Source organism: Sciurus vulgaris, assembly GCF_902686455.1.
Source record: "Sciurus vulgaris genome assembly, chromosome: 18".
Classification (NCBI taxonomy): Eukaryota; Metazoa; Chordata; class Mammalia; order Rodentia; family Sciuridae; genus Sciurus; species Sciurus vulgaris.
The window spans coordinates 8,626,671-8,650,129 of NC_136479.1; the positions used below are offsets into that span (position 1 = coordinate 8,626,671).

The following is a 23,459-nucleotide window of genomic DNA, read 5'->3' on the forward strand; positions in this document are numbered from 1 at the left end:
CCCTTCCTCCGGAGGAGAGGCCCGCTGCTCAGAACCCCTCCTTCCTCCCGAGGCCCCTGTGCTGGGACAGCATCTGAGAAGCGCGCCCAGCCTTGTGCCACCGTCTATATGGGGGACATAATGAGGCCAGTTTCCAGAGTCGCGTGATGAATGGGATGAAATAGTAAATGCACAGCTGGGACGAGACTCCCCAGCAGCGTCGCCGGGCGTGCTGGGGTGCGGAGACTGCAGGATCCAGTCATCAGGGGCGTGGGTTTCTTTCTGGCAAAACTCAGTTCCCCTCGGGGGAGAGAGAAGTGGATGTTCACTTCAGAAGCCAGGTTGGTACACGGCCCTTCAAAGCCTGCGGTGCAGTGTGAAGTGAGGACGGGATGCACCCCGGAGGACTCGCGTGGCAGGGGTGAGGAGTGTTCAAGTTGGAAGGGGCACGGTAGCCCAGGGGCAGTTTCAAAGAGGACCTTCTAAAAATACTGCCCACTTACCAAAGACGCGGGCCACTCCTCTGCTGGATCTCAGACAGCTCCTTAAAAGGGAAGCCGTCTGCCACCCACACCTTCCCTCACTGGGCAGGGCCCTCAAGTCACTCAAGAAGCAGCCGAAGAAGCCAAGGCGCTGGAGCCAGGACAGGGTGGCACCCCAGCTCTCCCCAGCTCTCTGAGCCTTTCTTCATTTGAAAAATATGTCAATATGGCTGATGTGTGCGTCCACTCAGATGGGATAATGTCCAGACAGGGTGTCACGGGGCCTGGAACTCAGTGGGCACCTGTAAGCTCTAGTTATGCATCATGCCACACACAGGGACGTGTTGGTGGCTAGGGGACAGTGTTGGTGTTGGTCAGCTCCTTGTCACTGGGACCAAGATACTTGACATGAGCAGCTCAGAGGAGGAGTTTTATTTTGGCTCAGTTTCAGAGGTCTCAGCCTACGGTCGGCTGGTCGGCTGCCTCCACTGCTCTGGGCCTGAGGTGAGGCAGGACGTCATAGTGGAAGGGTGTCAGCTCAGGACAGTGGGGGAGAGAGAGAGGGAGGGAGGGAGGGAGGGAGGGAGCAGGGAGAGGAGGGAGGAAGAGAGGGGGAGGGAGGGAGGAGCAGGTAGAGAGAGAGGTAGGGAGGGAGGGAGGGAGGGAGACAGGAAGAAAGAGGGAGGGAGGGAGAGAGAGGGAGGGAAGGAGGGAGAGAGGGAGAGAGAAATAGAGAGGGAGGAAGAGGGAGAGATCGCAAGGGCCAGGGACAAGACCCAATCCCTGAGGGTGTGTCTCCAGAGACCTGCTTCCTTCAGCCGTGACCACCCACCTACAGTTACGGCCCAGTAGTCCACTTAAATCGTAGCCCCTCAAGGATTAAGCCTCTGAGGGGCCCACCTGGTCCGGCGCCTCCGACATTCTGCACTGTCTAGCACACGAGCGCTTCGGGGCATTAAAACCCAAGCAAGAACAGGGCTCTGCCCTGCTGGGGCGCTGGCTTGGGCCCTCTGCCCGGGTCGGGGGCTGAGGACTCCCCTGTCAGCGGGGTGATCACTGGCCCCCTCTGGAATTGTAAGTGGAAGAAAGACTCCTGTTGAGGGGACTTTTAAGCACTTGCCAAGCATGGAGGGGCACGGGGAGTGTGGTTCTGGGGACACCGGGAGGTCCAAGGCCAAGGCCAAGGGAATCCCGGAGTGAAGGGAGGCAGGGGCAGCACTGTGGACAGGTCTGGCCGGCAGTCTGGAGTCTGCGACCCCAAGATGCTGAGCTTCCTGTGACGGCTGGCATGCCACTGAGCCACCCTTGACCTCTTGGTGGTCCTGCAAGGGAGGCCTCCTTCTCCAGGTCCAACGGTGGGAAAGCTGAGATTCAGAGAGGTCAAGTGACCTGCCCGAGGCTTCACAGCCAGGATTGAAGCTCGAGCCCCCCTCCCGCCTCCCTGAGCACAGGAGTTCGTTCCCCCAACCCCTCATCTTTCCACGAGATGACTGGGCGCATCTTTTCTCCCAGGCACTGGGCAGTGCGCCACCATGGACCTGGGGCCTCTGGAAGGCGGCTACCTGGAGCTCCTGCACAGCAGCGCCGACCCCCTGCACCTCTACCACTTCTATGACCAGATGGACCTGGCGGGGGAAGAGGAGATCGAGCCCTGCTCAGGTGCGCCGCGCCCCTGGGGCCTCTGCCGGCCGGCGAGCCGGGAGCTCATCAGCACCGCGGACAGCTCCCGGCTCCCGGCGCACCAGCCGCGCCTCCCCTCCTGCCCCAACCCTCTGCCCAGATATTCCCGCCTCATCCAAGGGCCTCTTCCTCCCAGAACCCGACACGGACAACATCAACTGCGACCAATTCAGCAGGCTGTTGTGTGACATAGAGGGAGACGAGGAGACCAGAGAGGCTTATGCCAACATCGGTGAGCCCAGCAAGGGGACCGTGCCAGAAAGGGCTCCTTCTTTACTCACCTGCTCACCAGCAGACCCCTCCCCAGCACGGATGGGGGTGGGGCGGGAGCAGAGGCTGGAAGGGTGGAGACCCCAGGGAGGAAGGAGGACCCCTGCCAACGACCCCAGGCAAGCAAACCTCCCTTCGCGCCCTGGGCCCCAGGTCTACACCCTTCTCTCTTTCTTGCTCTTCTTTCTTTCCTTCACGTAAAGCCCAGGCCACACACTCCTTCCCCTCTTCCTCCCCAACTCCTGAGCCACGCTAGTATCTGTGATCGCTACTGGGCGGCCATGGTGCCCCCGGTGCTGTAGTGCATCGTTGCCCCGGCCTTCCCACCACGGAGGGGAGGCCGTAGCGTTAGGATCTCCCTTTGATAGGTGAGGACGCTGAAGTGCAGGGACGGGAAGCGACCTGCCGGAGGCTGCGTTAGAAATGGTAGTGGTAGGTCTGAGGTTCTAACCCAGGACTTCCTCCTTTCAAAGTCCCCGTTTTAATCATAAAAACAGAGTCTGAAGTTGGGACACTTGCAAGGTTTAAGTTGAGAAGCTGGCAGGCAGTGTTCAAAAGTACAGCTTTCAGACACAGGCAGAACCGTTGAAGAGAGATGCAGGGGCTGCTGCTGCTGTTGATTTGAGGGGCAAAGAGAGAGAAGGGCAGAGGACCCCTTCCCGCCAGGGTCACCACTACCGCCTAAGAGGCTTTGTTGAATTAGAAAAAAAGGCGTCCCTTCTTCTGGAAGGTGCAGCCCCTACCAGGAAGTAACAGTTTGGCTAGCACAGGTGAGGCTAGTTTGGATTTCTTCTCCCATTTGTCCTCTTGACTGGGCAAACTTGTGCAGCAAACAACCTGCACAACTGTTCTTGGCAGACCTCCCCTGACAACCCAGGAACCACGCCACTCAGGAGGCCTGTGTTTGGCATGAATGTCGCCCGTTTCCACCAGAGCAGAGAAGTCAACAGCCCACAAAGGCAGAACGGAGAGGAGCGATAACTGTAGGACTCAGAAAGCACAGACCCAAGAGGCTGCTGGATTCCTTCCCTTCCTGGGAATGGCTTGGTGGCGTCCTGGGGGAAGCCAAAGCGTCCACAGCAGTCACACTTCCTCACAGCGAGGACAGTAACCAGGATCTGGGGATTTTCTGTCCTGGAGGCAGCTCCAGAGGAAGGGGGAGCCACCTGAGCCTTCGGGGAGGTGGCCTTCCCGGGCTGTCCCTCGCAGCCCTGGGCTTCCCTGAAGCTCCTCGGAGGCTAAGCCCTCCCTGCCATCACGGAGGCACCCGGGCACTCCCGCCGGGCCTCCGAGGTGCAGAGGCGTCAGGCAGGCGCGAAGCCGTGGACCGGGACAGGGTCTGCTCAGGGGAGCCTTCGACAGGGCAGCCGCACCTCACTGCCGCCCTCCTGTGTCTCAGCCAAGCGTCCCCGTGACCCCCACTGCCCCTAAAGTCAGGCCCGACCGCTCCCCACGATGGGACTGCCAAGCACACCCAGCGCCCCTTCCTCCGGAGGCCTCCCTGCTGGTCCCGCCCCCTCTGCACTCCTCTTTCCTTTCACCATCTTCTGTGAAAACTCCCTTCCCATTGGCTCAAAGCCATGTGCCTCTCCTATACTACGCCACGTCATGGCGTGCCTACTGTATACCGGTATTGTGTTGATGCTTGCGATTCAGAGCTTCCGATCGTTGCCGACGCAGGCATTATTTATTCTCCTTACACAGATGAGGAGTGGGGGTCCAGAGAGGTTAAGTAACTGCTCCAAGGTTGCCCAGCTAGTAGGGCTACTGGAGAACAGAGGTGGAATGGTAGCCGGCTCTTCCACGCTGCCACAGGCTACGTCATGGCAGTCAGGAAGTTCTCCCCTTGATTATGGGGCTTAACCAGGGAAGCACATGGGAGCCACAGCAGGTTCTGGAGCCAAGGAAGGGCCAGGGAGGGGCTTACTGAAAGGCCAGGAAGGATCACACTGTGCTCATTCCTCTGATCATTTAAAAGTTCAGCTCCATTTTTAAGCTCCCACTGTGCGCCAGGCCCAGAGGGTCACAGGCCTTTGGTGGCCAACCCTAGGCTGGGCACACGGTGGTCCTCTAGGGAGCTCTCTTCACGGTGCTTCTCCTTGTCTGGCCAGCGGAACTGGACCAGTACGTGTTCCAGGACTCACAGCTGGAGGGCCTGAGCAGGGACATTTTCAGTAAGTCGGGAAGGGGGTCTTGGCTCAGCCCGCACTGTCCTGTCCTGGGGAGGCACCATCATTCCTGAGCACCACCCCTCCCCCGTGGAGGACAGGGAGGCCTCCACTGATGGTGAGCGCTGGTCTCTGGTTTCTCTTCCAAGTGGAGCACATAGGATCGGACGGGGTGCTCGGCGAGGGCCTGGAGGTGTCAGCAGACGCAGAGCAGAGGAGCCAGAAAAGACGTGAGTAAGCCCTCCCTGGCCCTTCCTTGGCTCCAGAACCTGCTGTGGCTCCCATGTGCTTCCCTGGTTAAGCCCCGTCTGCCCCACCTGGGCTTGGGGTCCCCACAGCCTCTGCCTTCACCACAGCTAACTGCTGTCCGGGAGGAAGCAGATGGTCCAGGTTGCAAACTGCCACTCTGCTGACAGGGTTCTGCCCCTGCTGTTTCAATTACCATTCCCCAAATGACCTTTAGGTCCTGGTTTCTCTTGCCCTGAGTAGTCATCCTGATATTTGAGGGAGGTCTCTAAGGCACGCATCTGTCCTCGGCAGAACTGGGTTGGAATCCTGAATCTGCTGTGGTGTGTGTGACCTTGGCCAAGTATCTGCACCTCTCTGATCCTCCCGTGCAGACTCCCTGCCTTCTTGGTCCGCCTTCGCCTGGTGCCAATGGTAGCTTTTTTGGTTTTTTTCTTTTTTGTGATATGGGAGATTGAACCCAGGTGTGCTCAACCTCTGAGTCACATCCCCAGCCCTTTTAAAAATATTGTATTTGGAGACAGGGCTGTGCTGAGCTGCTGAGGCTGGCTTTGCACTTGTGATCCTCCTGCCTCCATCCTCCCCCCAGCCACTGGGATTACAGGCACAATGGCAGCTTTTCAAATGCAGATCTGGTCGCTCGCTGTCCTGCTCACCCTCCAATTACTGCCCAGGGCAGACGCTCTCCCTCCAGGCTTCCCACCTCTCCTAACCCACCAGGAGCCCCCCCAGCCCAGCCGGTTGCTGCCTCCTTTCCACCCTGTGATCCTGGGCCTTCCCAGCCTCAGGGCTGTTGTCTCCTCCCATCGCTGGCTCCCATCCTTTGAACCTTTAAGGTCTTGGCTCAAATGTCCCCCCACCACAGGCCTCTCGGGCCACCCCTGGCCGTCCTTCCACATGGACCCGCTCGGGGTCCTCACCTGCAGCCAGCCGGCGCCCCCGCTCTGGCTTTGCCTCATCCTCCCCTTGTCCTGGCTCATCACTGCATCCCCAGCCTCTCGCACAGAGCCCTACTGTGCGCCAGGCCCCGTGAGTCTGCTCACTGAGTCAGTGAATCACGACAGTAACCGAGCGTGGGCTGCGTGCCCACCGCGTCAGCCCCGCACCGGCCGATTGATTCGTGAGTGTCGGTCACACGGCGCTTAAAAGTCCCGTAGGTGCAAAGAGTACCCCCCGCTCCTGCTCCCCGGCCCTCGGCTTCCCCACCTAAAGGACCCGCTCGGAAACTGCTCACCCGGAGGCCGGCCGCTCTCTGGCCGCCCCAGTGGCCAAGCTGTACCTTGACTGTCCTCCTGTCTCCTGTCTGGGGGGCCCAGGGACCTGATGGGGAACCCGCTTCCTCTTCCTCCCCTCCTTCCTTTCTTCCTCTCCCTCCCTCCCTCCCTCCCTCCCTTCTTTTCTTGCCGTTTTCATTCAATAACTATCTGGCCCAATATTTTATCATAAAGATTTAACACACACTGAAGGAGAAGGTGTCCCACCGTGAGCCCGTAGATCTGCCCTTAGATTCTGCGGGATCGACCTTCGCCCGATCACATCTCTGTCCCCTGCTCTCTCCAGCCACCCATCCTTTCATTTCTGGGTCCATTTCAGCTCAATCCCAGGCCCCAGCCTCTGTCGGGCTGCCCTTGCCAGGGACGCAGGGTTGCGACAAGGGCTCTGCAGTCGCCTGTCTCCAGGGCGCCCGGCAACGTGGGGACCACCACCTCTGATTTGGATGGACACCAAAGGCCGAGCGAGGTCGTGGTGCAGGCGCTCCTGGTGGGCTGCTTGGTTTGGGTTTTGTAACTCAGGCCGCCACCTCCGCGGCCTCCCTGCCCGCTGCTTCTCCCTGGGATTTGGGCTCCAGCTGAGGAACAGGGGCCAGTGCATTTAGAGGAAGGAGAGAGAATGGGACCCCCGAGGCCACTTCCCAGCTGCTAAGGCCAAGCCGCGGGCCTGCTGGGGTTTGTGAGCCCCATCCTGGTTGGGGCAGGCTTCCCTGGGGCCACTGACCGGTTGCTGTCTCTGCAGCTTTCTCAGAGGAGCATCCCACAGACCTGAAGCACAGGAAGCTAGGTGAGTGGGGCAGGTGGGCCCAGGAGAGTCTGAGGCGGGGCAGTTGGGCCTCCTCAAGTGCCTGTAAAACCAGCATAGAAAGCTGACTTTCAGAGAGGTGAAGTCACCTGCCTGAGATCACACAGCGGGTGAGAGGGGCAGTGGGATTCAAACCCAGATCAGGACACCTTAGCCCACGTCCTGCTGGGTGAGGGCTGCTGGGAGACTCGGCCTCTCCCCAGACGACCTCTGGCCTCTCGTTTTCATTGCTCCAAGTCGGAGCTGGAACCCACCCTGCCTCACTGCCTTGCCCCCAGCTCACCATCTTCCGCTAGAAGCTTCTTTCCTGGCTTCCTCCTCCCCCCCTCCACCCAGTTGCTATGGAAAAGGTAGAGGCCAGCCCAGAGTGGAGAACAGATGGGAATAAAGGCTCAGGGGCTGATGGAGGAAGCTTAGCCCCCCCACCCCAGAAAGTTCCCTTCTGATGGTGGAGACTGGTCCTGCCGTGAGGACCCCAGGATGATGAAGAGGTGGTCTCTGTCCTTAGGGAGCTAACAACCCCATGGGGGAGGTGGGGTCCTCCCTCAGCCCCACCTTCGGACGGTGAAGACAGGAACTCTGCCCACGAAGACCCCAGAATGCTGAAGTGGTCCCTGTTCTCAGAGGGCTAGGGGTCCCCTCACGGATGCAGATTAGCCCTGCCCCCTCTGATGGGGGCTGGGATACCCCTGCCCTTCTCTAGGCAGAGCCTGAGGGCTGGGGCCCAGAGACCACAGCCTGGTCATAGGTCCTGTTCCGCCCCCAGATCTCAGTGGGGGCCTCTGGCGTCCTGCTCGGGGAAGCTCTCCAGGCCCAGAGAGCTGGAGAACTGGGAGCTGCCTGCCCAGAGCCGGGCGACCAGCTCAGCCTCAGCCAGGACAGGCGTGAACTCTAACAGCCAGGGGAGATCCCAGACCCGCCCAGCCCAGGAGGGGCCCTCTGGGAGCCACCCAGGTCTCAGCCCCCTCTAACACAGCCCCCGTCCCCCCAGCCGAGGTCCCTGCTGTGCCCATAGTGACTGGCAGTTTCCTGGTGGGACCAGCAAGCAATCCCCCAACCCTGCCCGGCCTGCCAGCTGCTCTGTTCAGCCAGGAGCCAGCATCTAGCCAGATCCACCTGGAGAAGGCTGTTCCGCTGCCCGGTAAGCAGGGGACCAGGGAGGGTGGGCTTCTGCCCTGGGATGTGGTCCAGCAGTTGGTGAGGCGGGGGTGTCAGCAACAGGAACACCCCACCCAGGGACACGGACCCCTGCCCCAGTCAGCTCATCCTCAGAGTCCCGTCCCTCTCAGCCCCTGCTGGAAACTGTCTGGGAAGGAATCACGTCCCTGGGAGGCCCAGGAGGGAATCTCACCAACCAGGGGATGCACCGGCCAGTCTGTTCCTTCACCTCCTCAGGAGGCACCTTGTCCCTACCAGCCCCCTGCTAGGAGCTGGGGACATCACCACTGCCCGACAGGCTCGCTTGCTGCTCTCAGGGGAACTAGAGCACTCTGGGAGGGCCAGACACGAACCTCATCGTCACCAGTTAGAGGAGGGGCAGCGGAAGAGCCCACCCACCTCTGTCTCTTGCAGAGCCTTCCTCCGGGGCGGCGGGGAGCCGCCTGCACCTTCCTGCTGGGCCCATCCAGATTATCTCCATGCTGCCTACTCTGCCCCAGGGACTCTGGCACATCTCAGGGCCCAGCACAAGTCTCTCCAGCGTATTCATCTGCCACGGTGAGTGTGGGAGGCCTGTCCCCACCCCGACGGCTCCCTGACCTCGTCCGCCCCGACCCAGGCGTCTGGCAATGGCCTGCGGCACCTTCTTGCGCTTCTCGTCCCAGCAGGCCTTTCTCTATCTCCACTTCTCAAAATCCAAAGCAGGGTTTGGTGCTCCCTGAGGCGGCCGGGCAGCCCTCCCTGCGTCACCTTGCCTCTCTGACTCTGAAGGTTAACAAGGCCAACATAGAGGTGCATGCAGGGCCGGGGTCTCCTCCCTCCTTCAGTGTGCCCCCGACCCTCGGGTGTGTCCCCGCCGGCCTGCCACGCTGTGAGGTTGTGGCTAGGCCCAGGAAAGGCAGGTTTCCTCTCTACCTTCAACGTAGGTGAGATGTCCCCGACCAGCCAAGCACTACCTTCTGGCGGCCCTGCCATCCATGGCCTCCCGAAGTCCCCGGCCCGGCCGGGCTCCACCAGCCCCTTTGCTCCGTCTGCAGCTGACCTGCCCAGCATGCCTGAATCAGCCCTGACCTCCCGTGTACCTGGGACAGGTGAGGACCCCCGGGGCCTGTGAGTGTCACAAGGCATCACTGAGGACCGGGGAAGGAGCATCTGCAAGACGGTCCACGTCAGATCCTCTTTCAGGGGCTGGCAGGTGCTGTTCGCGGGTGAGCGGGTCAGAGGCGAGGGCTCCAGGGAGGAGCGTCGCGGGTGAGGGCCGCTCGGGAGCGGAGAGTCCGCGTCCTGCCCCGACAGCAGGGAGCAGACCCAGTGTGGCCAGATCCCCCGAAGCTGGAAACCCGGGTTTTTACGTAGACACTGTGAGTTTTAAAACACTGGGGAGATCTTTAAAAAGTACAGCTGGCCATAGCGTACAGCCTCCGGCCACCATCTTGTAACCTCAACTTAGGGGACTCGGGAGTGAGGGCCGAGTGACCCAGATGAGGGAGCTCCCCAAGCCCTAACTGATGCTGGCCTTTCCATCTCCAGAGGACAAAAGATCCCCAGGCCAGACAGCCCCAGAGGTCTCCAGCAAGCTTCCAAAATGGCCTGGTGAGTGGCGACAGGGTCTCTTGTCCTGGGTGCTGCACGCAGAAGCTCAGTTGGTTCCTGTGGTCCCTGATGTGTTGACGGGCTCACTCAGTCACTCACTTGATGCTGCCATCGTCCAGCATCCCTCCAAAGCTAGCTTGTGGGATGCCTACCGGGGACCTGCCCCTCGGGAAGCCCACATCCCTGATCGCCGCCTAGCACAGGGGCTGACAGTGCATTTGGGAGGCTGAGAGAATGAAAGGGGAGCGTGGCTGAGGGATGTCAGAGCCCCCGGGAGTGACCGACAGTGCTCACCCAGGCGCCTTGCATGTACTGAGTCTTCAAAGTCTCCGACAACCCCAGGATTAGCCCCATTTTACAGATGAGGAGACTGAGGCCCAGCAGGGTGTGTAGCATACTCAAGATCACAATAAGCAGGAGAGTCAGGAGAGGAAGGCACACACGCAGGTCACACTGTGGGGACTCTGAGACCTCTCCCACCCCGTCCTTCCTAGAGAGTGAGGCCAACATGACTGAGTGAGGAGGGAATAAGAAATGGCATGGCAGCCCAGGTGTGAGGTGAACACCTGTAACCCCATCCTCAGGAGCTCTGCAGGACGGCGAGTTCCAGGCCTGCCGGGGCAGCCTAGCCAGACCCTGTCTCAGAACGAAAAATATAGAGCTGCGGATGTGGCTCAGGGGTAGGGTTTCCTGGGCTCAACCCCCAATAATGCAAAAAGGAGAAAAGAAGGAAGGAAGGAGAGAAGGACAGAGGAAGGAAGGAAGGAGAGAAGGACAGAGGAAAGAAGGAAGGAAGGAAGGAAGGAAGGAAGGAAGGAAGGAAGGAAGGAAGGAAGGAAGGAAGGGAGGAAGGAAGGAGAGAAGGAAGGAAGGAAGGAAGGAAGGAAGGAAGGAAGGAAGGGAGGAAGGAAGGAAGGGAGGAAGGAAGGAGAGAAGGACAGAGGAAGGAAGGAAGGAAGGAAGGAAGGAAGGAAGGAAGGAAGGAAGGGAGGGAGGAAGGAAGGAGAGAAGGAAGGAAGGAAGGAAGGAGGGAAGGACAGATGAAGGAAGGAAGGAAAGAAGGAGAGAAGGACAGAGGAAGGAAGGGAGGAAGGAAGGAGAGAAGGAAGGAAGGAAGGAAGGAAGGAAGGAAGGAAGGAAGGGAGGGAGGGAGGGAGGGAGGGAGGGAGGAAGGAAGGGAGGAAGGGAGGAAGGGAGGAAGGGAGGGAGGAAGGAAGGAAGGAAGGAAGGAAGGAAGGAAGGGAGGAAGGAAGGAGAGAAGGAAGGAAGGAAGGAAGGAGGGAAGGACAGATGAAGGAAGGAAGGAAAGAAGGAGAGAAGGACAGAGGAAGGAAGGGAGGAAGGAAGGAAGGAAGGAAGGAAGGAAGGAAGGAAGGAAGGAAGGGAGGAAGGAAGGAGAGAAGGAAGGAAGGAAGGAAGGAGGGAAGGACAGATGAAGGAAGGAAGGAAAGAAGGAGAGAAGGACAGAGGAAGGAAGGGAGGAAGGAAGGAGAGAAGGAAGGAAGGAAGGAAGGAAGGAAGGAAGGGAGGGAGGGAAAAGCAGCCCAGCAGCCCAGAAGATGAGGGATGAGTGGACGTGGCTGGGTGAACGGAGAGCAGTGTCTCTCGCTGGAGGCTGTGGGGACGGGTGAAGGACTGGCCTGCCACCCGCGACCCGTGACCCGGAGGCACCCCGCGGCTTTTGCAGAGGCGGTGCAGCGGTTCTACAGCTCGCTGCAGGACAGGTACAGGGCTGAGCCCACAGGCCCAGATGGCATCATGGTGGAGGTGGATCTGGTGAGCGCCAGGTTGGAGAAGGGCAGCAACAAGAGCCAGGAGAGGGAGCTGGCCACCCCGGACTGGGCAGAGCGGCAGCCGGCTCGCGGGGGTCTGGCCGAGGTGTTGCGGACTGCCAGCGACTGCCGTCGGCCTCGGGAGACTCAAGTGATCGCCGTGCTGGGCAAGGCCGGGCAGGGGAAGAGCCACTGGGCGCGGGCCGTGAGCCGGGCCTGGGCCCGCCACCAGCTTCCACAGTACGACTTCGTCTTCTACATCCCCTGCCACTGCTTGGACCGCCCTGGGGACGCCTTCCACCTGCGGGACCTGCTGTGCTCCCTGGGCCCGCAGCCGCTGGCCATGGACGACGTGGTCTTCAGGCACATCCTAAGGAGGCCCGACCGCGTGCTGCTCACCCTGGACGCCTTTGAGGAGCTCGAGGCCCACGATGGCTTCCTGCACGGCAGCGGCAGACAGGCACCTGCAGAGCGCGGGTCCCTCAGGGGGCTGCTGGCCGCGGTCTTCCAGCGAAAGCTTCTGCGAGGCTGTACCCTGCTCCTCACGGCCCGGCCCCGTGGCCGCCTGGCCCAGATCCTGAGCAAGGCCGACGCACTGTTCGAGGTGACTGGCTTCTCGGCTGAGCAGGCCCAGGCTTATGTGAGGCGCTACTTTGAGAACTCGGAGGTGACGGACCACCCAGAGAGGGCCCTGGCCCTCCTCCGGGACCGGCCCTTCCTCCTCAGTCACAGCCACAGCCCCGCCATCTGCAGGGCAGTGTGCCAGCTCTCCGAGGCCCTGCTGGAGCTGGGGGACCAGGCCGAGCTGCCCTCCACGCTCACGGGACTCTATGTTGGCCTGCTGGGCCCTGTGGCCCGGGGCAGCCCCCCGGGGGCCCTGGCAGGACTGGCCAAGCTGGCCTGGGAGATGGGCCGCGCCCACCAGGGCACTCTGCGGGAGGGCCAGCTCCCATCCCCGGAGGCCAGGGCCTGGGCTGTGGCCGGAGGCTTGGTGCGGCCAGTCCCGGGGGCTGCAGAGGTGGAGCTGGCCTTCTCCAGCTTCCTCCTCCAGTGCTTCCTGGGGGCCCTCTGGCTGGCCCTGAGCAGCGACATCAAGGACAAGGAACTGCCGCAGTATTTGGCATTGACCCCAAGGAAGAAGAGGCCCTATGACAACTGGCTGGAGGCTGTGCCCCGTTTTCTGGCGGGACTGGTTTTTCAACCTCGCGAAAGCTGCCTGGGAGCCCTGGTGGCGCCCGCCGAGGCCTCCTCTGCCGACCGGAAGCAGAGGGCGCTGGCCAGGTACCTGAAGCGGCTGCAGCCCGGCGCGCTGCGGGCCAGGCGGCTGCTGGAGCTGCTGCACTGCGCGCGCGAGGCCCAGGAGGCCGGCATCTGGCAGCACGTGGTGCGGGAGCTCCCGGCGCGCCTCTCCTTCCTGGGCGCGCGGCTCTCGCCTTCCGACGCGCACGTGCTGGGCGAGGCCCTGAGCGCGGCCGGCCGGGACTTCACGCTGGACCTGCGCGGCACGGGCATCGACCCCTCCGGCCTGGAGAGCCTCGTGGGACTCGGCTCTGTCACCCGTTTCAGGTGGGGGGCAGGGGACGGGGAAGGAGCTCCCTTCTGGGTGCGTCACTGTCGCTTGTTAGCGTGGACCGTGGCGAGGGGCCAGCCGAATGGGCTCCTCCCGCGAGCGTGGAGACAGGCTGAGAGGGGCAGCTGGGCACACAGCCGAAGCGGGGCGGAGTCACTCTTCCAGCCATATCAGCGGGCCCCCAAGTCCAGGTACAGGGCCAGACTTCGAGTTTAAGGCTGACCTGGGTTCCCACCCATTTTCTTCCCTCCATCCCCTGATGAAGCCACTGTTGTCTCGCGCTTGAAGGCACAGCCTCCCCTTGGCCTCTCTGCCTCCACTGTATCCTCTTCTACTCCACTTATTTTCGGCCACCAAAAGTCTTCCCAGAACTTGCATCTGATCATATCCTCTGCTTATAACCCCCAAGGGCATCACATCACCCTCAGGACGAAGTCTAATTCCTTCATTTGGCTCATTCAAGCCCTTCTACGATCTGAGCCCTTCATCTTAATCTCCAGGGAATTGTTGCTGGATTCCCTCTAAACATACTTTACCCAAAATGTACATCTAACACAATTGTGCCCCAGATTTAACATTGAGCTTCCTAGTTGCCAAAGCAAAAAGGGAAACAAAATCACTGTGAGAGTTTTCAGAAAGGAGGCATCATTAAGGGCTGAAGTGGTCATGACTTTCTGGAAGAGGTGGAAGTCAAGTTAAGGCAGTAAAGTAACTGAGTGGGCAGGAGGTTTTTTCATAGAGCTGCCCCTCCATTACGGTCTAGCCCGGTCACTGTGCCTGGGTCTGAGGCCCTCCCTCCACAGGGCCGCCTTGAGCGATACAGTGGGGCTGTGGGAGTCCCTGCAGCAGCGTGGGGAGACCCAGCTACTCCAGGCAGCCGAGGAGAAGTTCACCATTGAGCCATTTAAGGCCAAGTCCTTGAAGGATGTGGAAGATCTGGGCAACCTGGTGCAGACCCAGAGGTGAGAGGATGGGGCGTGGCCCAGGCCGTGCAGGCTGAGGATGTGCAGGAACCATTATCAAGCTTGCCGTGGTATTTCCAGTGCCTCTGGTCCTTTGAGACACCTGCGCCCTTCTCCTGGGCAGTGGGTACCCGGCACCCCTCGCCGCGGTCCCCACCCAGCAGAACCCCCGCAGTTTTACTTTTTGCTTGGGTCAGAACTTGCCATTGGGTGCCAAGTTCTTTTTCGGCTAAGGCCAAGGAGAAACCCCTCTGCTGGGAGGTGCCAAGGGTGCCTTCCGTGTCTAGAAACCCAGGACCTGGGTCATGCCATTTTAAAGACGGAAGAGCCCAAGTCCAGAGGGCAGGGGAAACCTGGTCACAGAACAACTTAGCCGACTCTAACTCCTTCACCGCACAACGCGTGAGCACCTGCTGTGTGCCGTCTGGGCCAGGTGCTGCGCAGTGCCGATTCTGAGCCTCCATCCCCTGAGACGCACAGTCCTGCTGTTTTTCTTTTTAGCGGAAGGCGACATAGCCCCAACGAAGTCCTCCTCCCAGAGAGTTGGGGGCACCGGGTCAGCCAGTAAGGGGCTCAGTGACAGGAGAGGCCCTTCCCCCTGAGACCGCCTGTTCTCTGTAGGTTGAGAAGTTCCTCTGAAGATGCCCCGGGGGCCCTGCCTGCTGTCCGGGACCTGAAGAAGCTGGAGTTTGCGTAAGTGAAGGGCAGGGCTGTCCTTGGAGGAGCCCACGCTTCCTCTCAGCAGTGCCCCGGAGGTCTCTGGGATCATTCTTACCAGTCTCCAGAGCCGGGTGCCTGGTCTGGGCAAGTGCTGGAGAGTCCGACCCATGTGCTGGATGATGAGGTCGCTCCGGTTCACTGACCAGCACTCTTTTGAGCGCTGCCTGGAGTGGCCGAGGGGCCGTCCTCAGGGAGCTGGAGGTCCAGGGACTTGTAGAGAGGTGGTATCTGCCCTGGAGCTTGGCCAAGGGATAAGAATGAGGACAGGGGGAGGCCGTGCCCAGGGGGGCAGGGGAGAAGGCCTGAGGGGACTGCCACTCAGGAGGCTTGGGAAGGCTCCTGTGTGCCCTGGGCCACGGCCTCCTGCTGGGGATGCCTCTAGGGCCACAGTGGCGAGGATCACACAAGGCCTCTTATTTACGCCTGAGCTCGCTGACTTCTGCCACGAGGGACGGCCTCCCCAGGGGATGCACGTCCCGGCCTCTGCCTTCCGAGCCTGGGGGTCTGTCCACCTCCAGGCGCTGGTCCTCAGCGCTGCCGCTTATGAGAATCACTGGTGGTCTTAAGCCTGTGGACGGCCAGACCCCCCTCCAACCCAGGGACTCTCCCCGCAGTTCCGAGGACTCCAAGGAGTGGGGCGTGTATGTGTGTGTGGTGGGGCTGAACCAGGGGCGCTCTACCATACCCACGAGCTTCAGCCACAGCTCTTTTTATTTCTTTATTTTGAGTCAGCGCCTCGTCTCACTAAGTTGCCCAGTCTGGCCTTGAACTTGCGACCCTCCGCCCTCAGCCACCAGAGTTGCTGGAATTATACACCTGTGGCCCCAGGCCCGGCTCCCAGGAGTTCTAGATATGCAGCTGGGGTGAAGGACAGCCCAGCTTGCGTGGGACCGGCCTGGTTGTAGCATCGCGAGACCCCTTGGTCTCAGGCGAGCTGGGCCAGTGATCATCCTATGTGTAGCCAGGCGGGGAGACACCATTCTGGGCAGGACAGCCGGGGTGACCGTGGGCTCTGGGGACACTATGGCGTGGCAGCCACCAGCTCATGGGCCCTGACCGAGCTGTTTAGGTCAGGAACGCCGCTTTTCAATTTTCAATGCCCCCCCCCCCCCCCTTATCCCTTGTGATCCTCCTTCAGGTATTATCGCATCTCCCACTTGTACAGATGGGAACACTGAGCCCCGAATTCAAATGGCTTATCCAGTGTCATAAAAGTCAGGTCAGCCTGGCTCTGGGCTCCAACCAGGGAACAAACTAGTCAGTGTTCGGTCCTCGTTAGGTGCCTACAAGGAGCTCAGTGCCTTTTGTATACGCCTCGCTCATCTCAAGAGCTGCTCTGGGAGGCAGGCATGAACTCCTGCATTTGACAGATCAGGACACTGAGGCCCAGTGAGGCCAGTGACTCCCCCACAGTCCCTCCACTGACCACCAATGGGCTGTCAGCTCCTCCATTGCTGTTCCCCTGCACGCACCCCTAGGAGAAGCCAGGTGCCTCTTGTTTTGAACCAAAGACAAGGTGCCAAATTTGTGCAGAGGTAAACACTTTGCTGAAAAGAGGAAATATCTGAGGACAATCACTGGGGCTCCTTCTGGTGCTGAATTATTTTCAGCTTAAAAATCCCCTAGTTCAAGGTCGGAACTGCTCTCTGGGGACCAGCAGCCCTGGGGTGGAACAGCCTCGAGCAGGGTGAACAGCCACCTGGAGGCCACAGGCTCAGAGGAGGTTCTGAGGAAGGAAGGAAGGAAGGAAGGAAGGAAGGAAGGGACTATTTTGGGCATCTGCTCTGGCTGCCACTGTACCCATCAGGTCAGGCAGCTGGAACTCTGCAAGGACAGCCCCCGTAATCAGGGTCTTTCCCAGATTCAGCCCCAGTACCTCTTTACCCTCATCTCATTGCCTGTACACTCTGTCTTTCTCTTTCTCTCTTTGGGGTGGGGGAGGCGGGTACTGGGGATTGAACCCAGGAGGGCTTTGACACTGAGCAACACTTCAGCCCTTTGGTTTTTTATTTCAGAATAAAAGACTGCTCTTCACATTGAATGTATTTAACTAGATTTTAAAAACAAAACAGCCCTTCATTGTCCTTATTTTTTCATTCCTTTGATGTCTGGTCTAAATGTCAATCCAGACTGTGTGACCTTGTGTGAGTTATTTGACCTCTCTGTGCCTCAACTTGCCCATCTATAAAGTGGGACTAAGAAGAGCCCTTAGCTCAGAGTCAGGAAGACTAAGTGACACGGAAGCTGATGGAAGGACCCGGCACGTGCCGAGTACACAATCAGTGCTCAGAACGGTCCTTTTTGTCATTCAGATGGAAAGACAAGTAAGCCCTCTGATGTATCACTGGGAGTGGTCCCAGGCTGGCATCTGGACCATGTCGTGGGTGTACGCGACGGTCAGCAGGAGTGAGAAGTGGCTCCCTGCTCAGAGAGGACGGCTGGGGAGCCAGAGCCAGTGGGCCTCTTGCAGGGGCTTGTGAACGTGGGCCTCCTGCGGGGGCTTGTGAACGTGGGCCTCCTGCGGGGGCTTGTGAACGTGGGCCTCCTGCGGGGGCTTGTGAACGTGGGCCTCCTGCGGGGGCTTGTGAACGTGGGCCTCCTGTGGGGCAGAAGCGTTGGGGCCACTGCAGGGGTGGGAGCGGTAAGGTCTGGGGATGCGGGAAAGGGCTGTGTGCCGTGCCCGGCTTTGGTGCCCTCTCTGCCGCACCCTGGGGCTGGACAGAGGCACCAGCCGTGTGGGGTCTGACCCCTGCTCCTTGCCTCCTAGATTGGGCCCCCTCTTGGGGCCCCAGGCTTTTCCCAAACTGGCAAAGATTCTTCCTGCCTTTTCGTCCCTTCAGCACCTGGAGTGAGTAAAGACCCTGGGACCCCTCCCTCTGCCTAACCCTGTCCCCAGGCAAATGCGAAGGAAAGAGCCTGCTCTCTGTCCCTGCCCCCCGTGCTTCCTCAGCATGGCTAGTGTGAGTGACCAGGTGACCCCACTGCAGGGAAGGGGCAGCAGAGGAGAAGCCCAATTGGAAAAAGAAAAAAAAAAAAAAAAAAAAAGAAAGTCTTGGCTTCCCCTGGGACCTCGGAAAGTCCTGTCCTTACTCAGGACCTCATTTGCTGTCCTTGGCAATGACCTCCCGGGAGGGGGGAGAAGCCATCCCACTTCACAGTGAAACTCCTAGAGGTCGAGGGGTGGCCAGGTGCTCGGGCTCTTCGGGATTCTGCTGGCTGGGATTCGACCTCGGCCCGGCCAGGTCCTGAGGGGGGCTGTTGGTCCTCGGGGCGGCAGGGGGAGGTGCCTGGTGGGAGGAGGCCAGTGCTGGGGGGAGGGTCAGGTGCTCCCCAGACCCTGGCTGACAGCCCCACGCTCACACCTGCAGCCTGGACTCGCTGAGCGAGAACAAGATCGGGGACCAGGGGGTCGAGCAGCTCGCCGCCGTCTTCCCTCAGCTGAAGGCCCTGGAGACGCTCAAGTGAGTGCCCCGCGCCTGCCCTGGCTGCTGCCGCCGCCCACAGCCCAGCGGCTTTCTCCATTCACTCATCCACTCCGTCAGTGTGGGCTCTCACCCGCTCTGGCTGCCATGTATCCTTCAGTTCAGGGACGCATCCATTCACGCGTTCATTCATCCACTCATCACCTCACGCGCTCATTCATCCTCCAGCCATTCATTCATTCAATCATTCACGCACTCATTCACTTGTCCACAAACATTTACTCACTCATTCATCAAACATTCAATCATTTATTCATTCACTCATTCACTCATCCATCCAGCAATCATTCTCTCATTCATGCAGTCATTCACTCACTCATTCATTCATCCACATTCATTCATTTACTCACTCATTCATTCATTCATTCACTCATTCACTCTTTCCTTCAATCGTTTATTTAATCATCCACTCACCCAATCACTTAATCAACAACTGTTAAAGGGACACTTACTACTGCAGGTACCTCACAGGCTCTGAAGATTCAGCTTTAAACAAGACCAAAAAAAGTCCCCTGACCTCAAGGATTCAAAATTCTAGTGATGAGACGTGAGGCAAACAAGTAAATAAACCTGCAATTACAGTAAGGAAAGTAAACGAAGTTTAGTGACAGAGAATTTTCTTGAGGGGGTGAAATAGGAGTGATAGATTTTCAGGGCAACATTATTATTGAGACACTTGATTGTTTTCTCCACGGCGCTAGGGACTGAACCCAGGGTGCTCTGCCCTGAGCTGCGTCCCCAGCCTTTTTTATTTTGCATTTCAGGAGAGGGTCTCGCGGAGTTGCTGAGGCTAGTCTCAAACTTATGCTCCTCCTGCCTCAGCTTCCGGGGTAGCTGGCATTACAGGCACATGCCACCAAAACCAATATCACTGAGCTGCCCCGGGTTTTGGGAAATTGGAGAGAGATAAGGTGCAGCAGGCTTGACATGCTTGTTGTTGCTGAACCTAGGCGGCCTCAAAACCTGTCCACACATTCCACCAAGGTTGGGATGGCCAAAGGATTCACCAGTGCTCCCTCAGTGGTCTCCCTGACCGTACCCCTGGGGACGTCGCCCATGGTTCACAGTGCCGTGGTCTCCCACACTCAGTCCTCCCTCTCCCTCCCTTCAGTTCTTATTGGGCACTTACTACGTGCTCAGTACTGCTGAGGGATATGGCTTTCCTTTCCTTGTGGAGCCCAGCACCTGCCTGAAGAGGCAACCACCAAATCACAGACATTTATTTAACTACTCGAAGCCCCCGAGGGGAAAGAGGGGACTCTTATCAATCATAAGGCAGGCGGGGGAGGGGCCCACTCTCTCTCCCACCCCCACCTCACTCCTCACCCCACGCTACTGTCGCTGTACCTTTTGGGGGCTTCAGGCCACCCTGTGAGGAAGAGTTCCTGGCTCTGCTGCAGCCTAGCCAGGCAGATGGATGGAGGCTGAGGGGAAGCAGGCGGCAAGTTTAGTCCTCAGCCTCCGCCTCCTTGTCTCCCTGCAGCCTGTCCCAGAACAGCATCACCGACGTGGGGGCCTGCCAGCTGGCCGAGGCCCTGCCCTCACTCGCTGCGTCCCTCCTCAGGCTCAGGTGAGTGGGCCTAGTGCTGAGCTGGCAGGCCAGGGAGGCCAGGGGACCCTGGAGGCAATAGCTCTAGGCCATTACGCTGCACCCACCTTGCCCGACACCAGGAAGGCCACCAGCTAGAATCCAGCTGAACAGACTCCCTGGAGATGGGCATCACTGTGGCCCTGAACAGGAGGAGCTGCAGACCCAGTGGAAGAATCTGGGGGAGTCTCTTCCTCATCTGAGCTGGTTTCCTCCTCTGGAAAATGGGAACCATCCCAGTGGCCTGTGCAAAGCGCTTGACACAACGCCTGCTGCTAGTGAGCCAGGGGTAGTGGTCCCTTCCCAGACTGGATGGCAGGACTAGGCTTTTCTGGAGTCCAGGAGTGGTGGCTTCCCGAGTGGTGCCAGCCAGTGCTTACACTGCCACCTCCTGGTAGGTCTCGGCATAGCACCTCTTGCTTTGAATAGCGGATAGCTGCAGTGTGGTACCAGAGACGGAGGGGACGGAGCTTGGGCCAGAGCGGCAGTCCTTCAGCTCAGCACAGCCAGCTCTCCTAGCTCTCCAGTCTCGGGGAACCTCCCTTCCCTTCCCCAGGCCTCCTCACTTGCTGAGGACAACCAGAGTCAGATTCCAGGGAAGATGGTCTCTGGTCCATGGGTCCATGGGTAGTCATTCATGTATCTTTCCAGCAAGGAGCCCACGGTGCATCTGAGCAGGTTGTGTACTGTACAACTCATAGTCTATATACCAGAGTTGTGCCAGGCATCCAGTATTCCCTAACATGAACAGAGGGCCAGAACAGTGCTAGCAACTAGCTACAGCCATGAACAAGGCAGATGTGCTTGTTGCTTTCAAGTTCCTTGCATAGTAAGAAAGTAAGCACACACACATAAGTAGAACATTTTAAAAGAGTGGATTATGCTGTGAGGGAAACTCACATGGCCCAGCAGAGTGCAACAGGGAGTATCCCCAAATTCACCAGGGAGGGGCCGGGGGTTCTGAAAAGGGACCCTTCCATGGGAAGGTAGGGGAAAGCACGTCTGGAGGTGGGAGCGGCAGATGCAAATGCCCACAGGTGGCGAAGAGTTTTGGGTTTCAGGGCCCAAAGGAGGGCCAGGACGGCAGCTGTGGTGGGAAAGGCCACAGTGCGGATCATGAAGGGGTGGTCAGCGGGTTAGTGGGCGCAGGCACGCCTGTGTTTCTACAGCGTGAATGGAGAGGCAGGTGAGGCAGCATTGTGTTCATGGAATCTGGGAGGCCACCTGTCCCAAGACCCCGTTAAAAGTGAAATCTGGGGGGCCACCCGTCCCAAGACCCCGTTAAGAGTGGAATCTGGGAGGCCACCCGTGCCAAGACACTGTTGAGAGTGCAAAATGCTGTGAACACACCCAGTTGCTCCATTGATTAAAGACACGTCCTGACCTCAAGGTGGTCAAATGGACACGTGCATCTCTGCCTCAGTGAAGTACAGTAAGGTCACTCTGCCTGCCTGAGAAGGGGCCTCTGGGGTTCAAAGACCGACCTCAGAAAGAGTGGCCAAGTCCCCGCCCAGTTCCCACTCTGCGTGGAGCTGCGATAGGGCAGTTAGCTGGCATTTAGCCCCAGCCCGCTGAGGCCGAGCCCCGCAGAGGCCTGGCCCCGAAATCAGAATGGCAGCAGCCCTGGCCTGTTGGAAGGATGCTCAGGAGCCCTCCTCCAATCAGCGCGGTGTCAGTTGGTGTCAGCCATGAACCTGCCGCAGAAACCCACGCCAGCCAGTGGCTGGGTCTTCCTCTGACTCTGCAGTGCTGGTCACGCCGGCTGCAGTGACCGCCGCAGGCCTCACAGCGGCTCCTGCGAGACAGTCATAACCAGAATTGACGGCGGGTCCACGCCGTGATCTTATTTGCTCTTCCCACAATTACTCCACGTGTCCGTTTTACAGATGAGCAACTGAGTCTCAGGGGAGTGAAGTAACTCGCCCAGGATGGCAGGGCAGCAAGAGGCGCCACTGGGACCTGAGCCCAGGAAGCCGTTCTCCCAAGAGTTCCTACACTCTTAGCCAGGGAACGACTTCCTCTCAGTCCTCCTGCTTCTCTGGCCACACTGTGTGATGCAGAGAAGAGCTTCAGCTCTCTGGGCCTCAGTTTGCTCCTCTGTAAAATGGGAAGGTGGTTCCAGATGAGCGTGATCCTTCTGGGCCCTGAGCCTCACCCTCGGCACCCTGCCCCCACCTCTTTCTCTGGCAGCTTGTACAACAATGCTATCAGCGACCCGGGAGCCGAGAGCCTGGCGCGGGTGCTTCCAGACATGGTGTCCCTGAGGGTCCTGGAGTGAGTGTGGGCATCTTGGCAGCGGGTGGCCGGCTCTGGCCTCAAGGAGCCTGGGGGCCACCCTTCCACCTCATGGGAAGAGCCTGGGGTGGTGGCCTGGGTCTGGAGCAGGGTGGTCCCAGGGGCCAGGAGTCAGTACAGGATTCTCTCCCCAGTGTCCAGTATAACAAGTTCACAGCCGTGGGTGCCCAGCAGCTGGCCTCCAGCCTGAGGAAGTGCCCCCACGTGGAGACACTGGCGTAAGTCTCAGTGGCCCTGCAGGTGGAATCCCTCCGTTCTCCAGGGGTGGGGGTGGGGCGGGACCAGAGCTCCAGCCTGCTCTCAGCTTCCTGGCCTCAGTTTCTTCGTCTGTAAAGGGGGGGTGATAATAACATCTACCCCAAGAGAATTAATGAGGTTTGAACCAGTTGAGGTGAATAAAGCTTTTAGATCAGTTCTGGCACACAGAACGTTCAGAAACTGCTTCACCAGGATGAACCGTAGGAAATTGCCGGCATTCAGCCATTCTCGATCCGTGAAACTGGCAATTTCACACAGTCCGGACTGACTTTTTTGTTAAGCCACAGTGATGTTGAATGTCCCATCTGGTGCTTGCTACTCTCCCGGAGCACTCTGATTTACATACTCACGTCTTCTAAGATGGATAGGGTGGATCCAGTAAGACCCACTTTAAGGTGAGGAGAATAAGGCACAGAGCAGTAACCCGCCTTTGAGGTCACACAGCAAGTCAGCCGCAGAACCACAAGGAGCTCAGAGCTCTAGGCCTCTGCTTTCCTTACCCCCAGGGTCTGCACCCTGCCAGGTGGGGAGTCACCAAGGGTTTGGGCTGGGCAGGAGGGGGGATTTGGGAGCCGTTGGCCCGGGAGAGCCCAGACACGTCCTCTCCTCTAGCCTGGTCACTGAGCCCGTCTCTCCCTGTAGAATGTGGACACCCACAATCCCCTTTGGTGTCCAGGAACACCTGCAGCAACTGGACTCCCGGATCAGCCTGAGATGACCCTGGCTGTGCTGGGCCAGGTAACCGGGGTGGGCTCAGGAGGACAGAACCTGGGGACACTTGGGGTTGGTGTCCCTGCGAAGGTGGGATTAGTACAAAGGGCAGGGTGGAGTGGGGGACTCCTGGTCCATGCATCCCCTGGGCTCCCTGCAGGCGTCCTCCAGCTTGGGAACTTGGGCCGTAGGTCCTCCCTGTGGTCAGGCTTAGAGTCTAGGGAAGGTCAGGCTGAGCTGCAGCCTTAGCCCTGGGGAGCCCTTCCCTGGGGGCTCCCAGGACTTTCTAGCTGATGGTTGGGGCTGCTGGCTGCCCCAGTGCCCTTGGATTTGCCTTCATAGCAACGCACTCTTCCTACAGCTCATTATGAAAACAGCTGTCCCCTCCCCATATCCCCTGCCTCCCCAGGCTGTGCTGTAGTCACTGCAGCCCCTCCCCCCTCCCATGG

The 23,459-nt window shown here is 59.3% G+C and overlaps 1 protein-coding gene across 4 annotated transcripts in view; it reads left to right on the plus strand.

Annotated features, from left to right (window-relative positions):
- Positions 1 to 23,106, plus strand: part of CIITA (class II major histocompatibility complex transactivator) — a 40,168-nt gene extending 17,062 nt beyond the window's left edge. For 2 of the 4 annotated variants that reach the window (XM_079121390.1, XM_079121393.1), the window contains exons 2-19: positions 1,974 to 2,120; positions 2,278 to 2,373; positions 4,523 to 4,585; positions 4,729 to 4,809; positions 6,839 to 6,883; positions 7,893 to 8,042; positions 8,474 to 8,617; positions 8,986 to 9,150; positions 9,590 to 9,652; positions 11,340 to 12,990; positions 13,798 to 13,956; positions 14,578 to 14,649; positions 17,444 to 17,524; positions 18,045 to 18,137; positions 19,642 to 19,728; positions 21,937 to 22,020; positions 22,176 to 22,259; positions 22,942 to 23,106. In XM_079121390.1, coding sequence (XP_078977516.1) covers positions 1,974 to 2,120; positions 2,278 to 2,373; positions 4,523 to 4,585; positions 4,729 to 4,809; positions 6,839 to 6,883; positions 7,893 to 8,042; positions 8,474 to 8,617; positions 8,986 to 9,150; positions 9,590 to 9,652; positions 11,340 to 12,990; positions 13,798 to 13,956; positions 14,578 to 14,649; positions 17,444 to 17,524; positions 18,045 to 18,137; positions 19,642 to 19,728; positions 21,937 to 22,020; positions 22,176 to 22,259; positions 22,942 to 23,017 — 3,341 coding nt within the window. In that variant the 3' untranslated portion in view covers positions 23,018 to 23,106. Of the gene's footprint in view, positions 1 to 1,973; positions 2,121 to 2,277; positions 2,374 to 4,522; positions 4,586 to 4,728; positions 4,810 to 6,838; positions 6,884 to 7,892; positions 8,043 to 8,473; positions 8,618 to 8,985; positions 9,151 to 9,589; positions 9,653 to 11,339; positions 12,991 to 13,797; positions 13,957 to 14,577; positions 14,650 to 17,443; positions 17,525 to 18,044; positions 18,138 to 19,641; positions 19,729 to 21,936; positions 22,021 to 22,175; positions 22,260 to 22,941 lie in introns of those variants that run through there. The other 2 variants (XM_079121392.1, XM_079121391.1) reach the window with 2 other exon arrangements.
- Positions 23,107 to 23,459: the final 353 nt, after the last annotated feature.